Source organism: Gymnodraco acuticeps, unplaced genomic scaffold (assembly GCF_902827175.1).
Source record: "Gymnodraco acuticeps unplaced genomic scaffold, fGymAcu1.1, whole genome shotgun sequence".
Classification (NCBI taxonomy): Eukaryota; Metazoa; Chordata; class Actinopteri; order Perciformes; family Bathydraconidae; genus Gymnodraco; species Gymnodraco acuticeps.
Genome location: NW_022991177.1, coordinates 641,204 through 650,210, shown reverse-complemented (window position 1 = coordinate 650,210; position 9,007 = coordinate 641,204). Strand labels below are relative to the sequence as shown.

At 40.9% G+C, this 9,007-nt stretch overlaps 1 protein-coding gene across 1 annotated transcript; it reads right to left on the bottom strand.

Moving 5' to 3' along the window:
• Positions 1-253: 253 nt before the first annotated feature.
• On the bottom strand, positions 254-2,787 carry si:dkeyp-72e1.6 (transmembrane protein 238). The gene is made up of 2 exons (XM_034237671.1): positions 2,218-2,787; positions 254-533 (listed from the first exon to the last, which is right to left on the bottom strand). Exons 1-2 carry the CDS (start codon positions 2,696-2,698, stop codon positions 448-450), a joined length of 567 nt encoding a protein of 188 aa, XP_034093562.1. The 5' UTR covers positions 2,699-2,787; the 3' UTR covers positions 254-447.
• Positions 2,788-9,007: the final 6,220 nt, after the last annotated feature.

Genomic DNA, 9,007 nt, shown 5'->3' with positions numbered 1-9,007 from the left:
GTTTAAACACGTAACTAACTGATTCATTGTAAGTCAGTTAAGCATTTTGATCAGGAAGTCTCAACGACATCAATAGCTCCATCATGAAAGAGATCTAAAACTAAGGAAATAAATACAAACACACAGTGAGTGATGTCGGGACATAATGAACTGTCTCAACATGAGGCCTTCTAGGTTCTCCTAGAGATCTGTAATGCTATAAATGTTGACTAAAACATGTTTATCTCAAACAGACTGGGGTAATGCTGCCATACTGATTCAAACACATTTATTAGGAAAGTATACATTTTAACAAAGTATTTAACAAAGACTCAAAAAACACATTTTCCACATATCATTATTAATTATTAAAAATGTCTCATGAAACTCACAAACAGTATAAAAGTGGAGGAGGTCTTGGAGGGTGAGGGTTGGGATCAGAGCAGGTTCAGGTGAGTCGGCCATTGTTCAAACCACGGGCGTGTCTGTTAATGTGTGAGCGGAGATAAGAGTTCTCCCTGCCACAGCCTCAGGTCCTCCTCTCCCTTCTGCATCTAAACACATAGAGGGAAGAGCATGAGGCTACGCACAGCAATAACACCTTCGTTAAGGGAAGAGCATGAGGCTACGCACAGCAATAACACCTTCGTTAAGGGAAGAGCATGAGGCTACGCACAGCAATAACACCTTCGTTAAGGGAAGAGCATGAGGCTACGCACAGCAATAACACCTTCGTTAAGGGAAGAGCATGAGGCTACGCACAGCAATAACACCTTCGTTAAGGGAAGAGCATGAGGCTACGCACAGCAATAACACCTTCGTTAAGGGAAGAGCATGAGGCTACGCACAGCAATAACACCTTCGTTAAGGGAAGAGCATGAGGCTACGCACAGCAATAACACCTTCGTTAAGGGAAGAGCATGAGGCTACGCACAGCAATAACACCTTCGTTAAGGGAAGAGCATGAGGCTACGCACAGCAATAACACCTTCGTTAAGGGAAGAGCATGAGGCTACGCACAGCAATAACACCTTCGTTAAGGGAAGAGCATGAGGCTACGCACAGCAATAACACCTTCGTTAAGGGAAGAGCATGAGGCTACGCACAGCAATAACACCTTCGTTAAGGGAAGAGCATGAGGCTACGCACAGCAATAACACCTTTGTTAAGGGAAGAGCATGAGGCTATGCACAGCAATAACACCTTCGTTAAGGGAAGAGCATGAGGCTACGCACAGCAATAACACCTTTGTTAAGGGAAGAGCATGAGGCTATGCACAGCAATAACACCTTCGTTAAGGGAAGAGCATGAGGCTACGCACAGCAATAACAACTTTGTTAAGGGAAGGGCATGAGGCTACGCACAGCAATAACACCTTCGTTAAGGGTATTGTAACTAAAGGTCATTTAGTTTGAACCTTGAACGGCTACCCTCACACATTTTAGATATGTCTTTCATGAACACATCATACTTTAAACTTCACTTTGTTGATGTTTTATAAAAGTAATTATAATACAAATGCTTTTTTGTTGTTGCTTTATACTCATTAATATTGTGTTGAGATCATGGGTTAACAATTGAAAAAGGACATACTTATTCTTATCAAATTGAAGGGCATTTGTTTTAAAGCTACCACTGAGGACACTGTGTAATTAGTGAGGAGCGTTTGACATTCTAAAAGTACCCAAAATGGTGTTTTCACAGTCTTTGGACATGTTCCTGGAAAGCATCCAATCATTAAAGCTCATCAGAAGCGTTCAGTGTAAAGGGTCATTGGAAACAGCTTCAATCTGCACTTCATGTATTACTGAACATATTATAAATATAATACAGAAACAAAAGGTTATGAAAGGTTATTAAATGTCCCTTTGTGGTGTTAGTTAAGGTGTTCTTGTTTGAGTTACACTGATCCCTGTTTCTTTGTGATTCTGTTTATGTGCAAACTATCTCATTTTAATTGCCAACATTTTGAAAGATATGCATCTAAAAACGAGAATTCATTGTTTGAACATCACTTTCCACAATCCGCATTTTTATATTTCTGGTTTCAAATTCTTGGAAGCAAGCAACAAAATCCTTTTGATCTCAGTCTCCCTCCTACAGGGCGCTGATGTATGATGGTATGCGATTCGAACAGATATATAGGCTCAAAACAGATATGCAAGTGGAACAAAGGATGTAATGCAACAGGCTGTAACACTGTACAGTGTAGCCTGTATGTGACGTCACAGGCCTTACCTGCAGGCATCTCTACGTCACAGCCCCCCACTGATGAAACAGGAGTTCGCGGGGTGTGCTCCTGTGGGGTCATCGTTGTCATGGCAACAGCCACCTGCTCGGCCCCTTCTGACCAGGTCGCGCGGGCCGGTACTCCGTTCCTGCGGAAGGATGTCCTGATGCCGGAGGTCACTCGACTGGAGAGGCGCCGCACCGCCCCGCTGAGGCCGCCCAGAGCCCCACGGTCCTTCTTCAGTAACCCCACATCATCCTCCAGCTCCGTGGGGGACACCTCGATGTTCCCGGAGTACCAGAACACCCACCAGATGAGGCTGAGGAAGATGACGATGGCTCCCGCGTATATGAGCAGGTCATAGAAGAAGACGTTCACGAACACCCCGAGCAGCAGGATCAGAAGCCCCATGATGTCAAAGGCTACCGCGAGCCAGAAGCAGCACACACAGCGGCCCAGCCCCCGGTACACCGGCTCCATTTCGGCCATCAGCAGGCCAGTGAAACTGCGAGACCCCTGACCGTTTATCTCCAGGAGCCTTTTGTGCCTGGCATCGTGTGTCAGAGCGGGGTAAGGTGAGCCAGGCTGCCGGGGAGGGGCGGGCTGCTCCTGGGGGAGGGGTTGAGCTCTACCTGGCGGTTTGGCAGGGCCGTCCCTGGCCAATTTGAGGCCCCAGGGTGAAACCGTGCCGCGCCACACTAATTGCGTCGCATAAACGCATAGGTGCGCCGCATTTGCGGCTCAATTGAGGCTCCCTCGCAAGATGAGGCCCCCTCCCTAGGTGATCTTCCCTGTAGGGAGGGAGGGCCCTGTGGTTAGGTGTTCTTCTTCCCGGGGAATAGAGCGTCAGCTGCAGTCTGAACAGTTATGAACACAAAATGTCCTACCCTTAAACATGGAACATTACCTTCCATGTCACTGAGGCTTAGATAAATAAATATGAGATAGGCCAGCACAATGTTGCATATGACCAATGTCATTTCTGACAACACTCATGAAGCACACATAAACTAAAAGAAAAAAGTTTATAAAGATTAACAGATTCATTTGTCTAAATGAAAAAATGTTTAAACGTAGCCTAAATGAAACAAAAACTATGAAAATGCTTAATGAATTTAAAGCAGTAGTTTACATGTAATGATGCTTACTTAACTCACTGGAGGGGAGCTGTAATACTTATGTGAGTTTATTATGCACTGTTATCTGCAGCATTCAGCACTTGTATTAAAAGTAATGGAATAAATACCTAAACTATAATAACAAGGGTTATTCCAGAACCAGACTCTGTTCACTGTACTGAACTGTGCCTGAACTGTCACTCGTTCTTCTGTGTAAACGTGTTGCTTTTCTTCATCTTTGAGGTTGCATCAGATGTGATCCCGTTCTATTCATTAATAATGCAACCTGGTCTCACCAGAATGCGTGACCCCACCACGACTCCTTAACACCGCAGAACGTGGTGGAGTCACGAACTTTGCTACATTTACGTGTCTGCACCACGCAAACAACGCCAATATAAAGTGAATGAGGCAGGCTCCTTTGTCGTGGTGCACACACGCATTTCTCCAACGTCCCGGAGTGAGCTTTTATTCTATAAAACATTTTTAAAATCTACTTTATAGGCTTCTTTTATTTTATTTGTATTCATAATAATTTGTATTTTTTGTCAGAATGTATTATGGCAACCCTGTCTCCTAAAAATTACGTTCCCACAGAACTAAACTGCATTCTCAATTACGTTTAGCTAGAAACGTATTTTCTCCCACGTTACGTTCGTTATGAATGTATCTGTATACGTTTATTTTCTACACATCTTTGCCATTTATTGTCTTGCTTATGATAATGACAATAGTCATTTATAAATATCATTTTAGAGCACACATTTGAAATCAGTAGGCGAGACTGTAATTTCGCCAGCTGTTACTCTCATGAGCGAGGCAGAAAATAATAGTTTTAACATGCCAAAAAACTGCTGTCGTTTTTTGCACCTCAAACATTAAAACAAATCCAGAGTTACGTGTTTCTGTACTTCCTCTAAGAAGAAAGGACAGTAAAAGAAGATCTCTGTGGCTTCAGGCTTATATATCGGACAGGGCCACTATGTTAAATTGCTTTAATAAGCATTTTGTGTCCTGTGGTTCTCTGTTTGATTCTGTTTCTAATTCTGCTTCTGTGAACACCCCAATCCGTGACTCTGAACAATGTGGTCTGGAAAACCCTTTCACTTTTACTCCTTTTACTGTCAATGTTGTTCATGAAGCCTTATCTAAGCTAGATCCTAAGAAACCGGCTGGCCCGGACAACGTAGAACCTTTCTTTTTAAAGATAGCTGCAGATTTTATTGCTCTTCCTCTTACTACTCTTTTTAACCTCTCCCTCAGCACAAATGCAATTCCAAAAGTATGGAAGTCAGCTTATGTCTTGCCTTTGCTAAAAGGAGGGGAGGCAACTATTTTAAATAACTATAGGCCAATCTCTAAGTTGTCAGTTCTGGCGAAGGTGCTCGAACGCCTAGTGAGTGAACAGGTAAATGAGTTTTTATGTAAAAATGATATCCTGTCTAAACATCAGTCAGGCTTCAGAAAGCAACATAGCACCATCACTGCCACAATGAAAGTGGTGAATGACATTACGAGTATTTTAGATAATAAGCAGAGTTGTGCAGCTCTGTTTATTGACCTTTCCAAAGCGTTTGACACCGTCGATCATCACATTTTAAAGCAGAGGCTACTCAGTATTGGCATATCCAGCCATGCAGTGGGTTGGTTTGTGAACTACCTCTCTGAAAGGTCCCAATGTGTTCACTTTGATGGGCTGTCTTCTGAGTGGTTAAACATTGCTAATGGTGTTCCTCAAGGTTCTGTTTTAGGTCCACTTTTATTCTCCATCTACATCAACAGTTTAGGTGAAAATGTGGATGAAGCTACTTTACATTTTTATGCGGACGATACCGTGATGTACTGTGCAGGTCCCTCCATTAAGGAGGCTGGTGTTAAATTACAGGCTGTTTTTAACATTATTCAGACTCAGCTCGCTGAACTAAAGCTTCGTTTAAAATGTTTATAAAACCAAGGTAATGCTCTTTTCTAAAGCTAAAAAGACACCAGAGCCTGTTTTGGATATTGTTACTATGCAAGGACAAGTACTTGAAGTGGTTGCCTGTTATAAATACCTAGGTATCTGGCTTGATGATTGTCTTACTTTTAAACTTCATGTCAATAACCTGCTGAAAAAGCTGAGGGTTAGACTATGTTTCTTTTTCAGAAACAAGTCCTGTTTCTCTCTTGAGGCCAGGAAAAGGCTCTGTGACCTTTTGACCTGTGCTGGACTATGGTGATTTGTTGTATATGAATGCACCTGCCTATTGCCTGAACAAGTTAGATGCCGCCTATCACAGCGCACTGAGATTTGTCACTAATTGTAAAGCACTTACACATCACTGTACCCTGTATGCCAAGGCAGGTTTGCCATCACTTACTGTAAAGAGGCTCAGTCATTGGTACACGTTTATTTATAAAGCTTGGTGGGGTAAACTTCCGTATTATATCTGCTCTCTGATAACACAGAGAGTTGCAAGCAGCTATTGTCTGAGATCGCATGATGTAGTATTGTTAGATGTGCCAAGAGCAAGGACTGTCTTAGGTAAGACAGCTTTTATGTGCGCAGCTCCACTTGCTTGGAACTGTCATGTCTAGGAAACTAATAGTGAAAGTGTATTATTTATGTTAGTTTTGTCATGTCCCTTTGCCCTGTGCTTTATGTTTATTCCCTTAATTAATCATCCCTCTCATTTCAGGCCTCCACGCTCCCCGCCCCCTTCTGTCTCATGCGTCCTTGATTGTTTTCCCCCGCCCTGATTGTTTCCACCTGTGTCCCCTTTACCTGTGTATATATTGTGGTAGCTTTACCCACGTTCCTGATTACCTCACGGACTTCCCACGGATCTACCTCATTGATCACTTGCTAGTTTTCCTCGAAAGAGTATATTTGTTTTCCTTGTTTTGATTACTGTGCTAAATTCCAGTAAAGTCTTTATTTTTTGAGAACACTATCTGAGTCGTGCAATTGAGTTCATGCCTCAGAGTCTCTCCTTGACAGGAACAGTCTTCAGCAAAAATTGAAACTGAGCAATCTCATTCCTCTGCATGTTTTTAAAGCTAGGCTAAATGAAATGCTCGTTGATACTATGGCAACTTGTAAATGTCTATAACTATGTAAATGTAACCTGTAAATATAATGTATGATGTATTTTATTGTTTTATGTTTCATGTGGAACCTATATGCTGCAGGTCTCTCTTGAAAAAGAGATCTATGATCTCAAGGGACCAATCTGATTAAATAAAGGTTTGAGGCTTGATCGCCATTCAAATGACAGCGTTGGTTTCCCCAAAAGTGGGCGGGGCTGTAAAGTGACGTAGATTTTACTCATCTATTATTCAAAACCATTCTATTTATTCTAACGTAAATTACATGCCAGTGTTTTATCTTTTTATTTATTTGTTTTTATTTTAAATCTTATAATGTCGGAGTTTTTTTGCCGTCTGTGAGGAAAAGAAATGGGGCTCAGAGCCTCAAAATACTGAAATCTGTATTTGTTTTAATCTTTTTTTCCTTCTAATTTGTTATCCTTTTCTAAATAACACACTGTTATTTACTGAACAATAACACACAATTATCCTTGTTTTTATTTATTCGTTTAATTCTATAATCTTGGGCTTTTTAGCCGTAAATAAAGTCACAGGAAACAGACGTAGGCCTATAAGGGACATTTCGAGCGATACACACTGTCACTACCCGATCCGTCCCCCTGCCCAATCTGTACTGTGCATGTGCGAGATGGTCCGCCGTATTGGACAACTCCGGACGGCAACCCGAGTAGGACATTTGACACAGTGGCTTTTGGCAAAGCACAAAAAGAAAACTCGAGATAGATGAGTTATTGTTATTACAACGTGACTTCACTATTATTGAACAACTCTTTTTATTGGGTTCTTTTATTTGGGGTTAAGTACATTGTCAGAATAAGTGAGGAATGAATTTAACTTCTGTTAGACAGCTATATGCCATACCTTTTTGCACACATTCACAGTAAATATGTATTCAGTATGATAGCTGTCTAACAGAAGTTAAATCTATTCCTCACTTATTCTGACAATGTACTTAACCCCAAATAAAAGAACCCAATAAAAAGAGTTGTTTAATAATAGTGAAGTCACGTTGTAATAACAATAACTCAGTTTTCTTTTTCAGCTTTGTTAAAAGCCACTGTGTCAAGTGTCCTACTTGGGTTGCCGTCCGGAGTTGTCCAATATGGCGGACCATCTCGCACATGCGCACATGCGCACTGCAGATAGGGCAGGGGGACGGATCAGGTAGTGACACACACCACAAACCACCCACTGAACAGATTACCCAAGATCCTCAGCTTGAAGCTCGTTGATTGGATGTTTTAGCCGCAATGCATGTTGGGATATGGTGTTAATGCGATATGATATCCGAAAACATTTGAAAAAATAATAATACTTTATTCCGAGTGTTCTTGCTTTTCTCTTTGAAAGTCATCACATAGCGGCATTGTAATACACGGTTTGGCTGCATTAAATATTACACATCTGCTGTAGTTCTTTATTTATAGAGCCCTGATGAGAAGACTTCTGGACAAACAGAAGAACTGCCGCCAAAACTGAATATGTGACGTGGATCATAAATATATCAACAATTAAACAAGATCTTACATTTATTTTCACAAAATACGTCTCCTTGCAGTATCAATAGTAATTCGGTTGACTTTTATATTTGATCCAATTGGTAGATAGGTTACATTTACACCATAACGGTGCACAGCTGATAGAAAAGGACTTGTAGTTTTTAAAGATATTAATGATTTTCTTTGAATATAAGAATGTAAATACTGAGTTGAGAGAATAGTCAGGGGATTTGGGTGATGGGAGACACATCTATGGATTCAGAATTTCAATAGCGTACCATTAAATGACGGATATACCTTTCTGTCTGTGATGTTTTACAAATCAGATATTAATGTGTAGAAGTAAAACATGTGAAATAATATAGCAATATCCTGTACAATTATGTAAAAACATGAATACAACTAAATATCTTCAGATGTTATACATACATAAGTGTCCTACACTAATAATACAAAGTTATTATTAGTATGCTGTGTGTACCTTGTGTGCACCGCCTAGTGGTTAAAGCACGCTATTGAATTATTTTTGTTGAATAATGTTATCTTTGTTGAAAAACGTTATTTGAAGAGAAAAATATTAAGAGTACATTATTTCATAGGTGGAAAATAGAAGGTCAATGATAGAAATATAGAATATAAAAAATCAAGAAGATAATGTAAGTGATCTCTACCAGGGGCGTCGCCTGGACTTGGAAACATTCGGGGCTTAGCCCCCAGGGGCGGCGCTACAGTCAAATGTTCTACTGCAAGACTCCCCACACGCACATACACAATTGCGCCATCTGGTGTCACAAACGTGCGCCTGCATTAGCTTTGTTACGGCAATGGATTGTGGGAGATTCTCATAGCACGTGAGGATCTCTTGAGGGTAAGGTGCCTGTATTATCTCGGTGGACAAAATGTATGTTTTTATTTTATAAGGACAATAACGTACTGTTGTGTTTGTTTAGTTTAATGTTAATTGTTTAATGCTCACAGTCACAGCAACATGTTTTTGTGTGATTGACTATTTGTTTTATATGATTTATCAACGTGATCATCAATATCTAATCTGAGCACCAGAACCCAGCTCACGAGTCCTTTTATGCTGT

Bases quoted from the DNA above. Each gene is read 5' to 3' on its own strand.
- si:dkeyp-72e1.6 (XM_034237671.1), bottom strand. From the start codon at position 2,698: ATGGCCGAAATGGAGCCGGTGTACCGGGGGCTGGGCCGCTGTGTGTGC. The intron at 534-2,217 runs GTAAGGCCTGTG...CTATGTGTTTAG, and splicing joins TGACGTAGAGATGCCTGCAG to ATGCAGAAGGGAGAGGAGGA.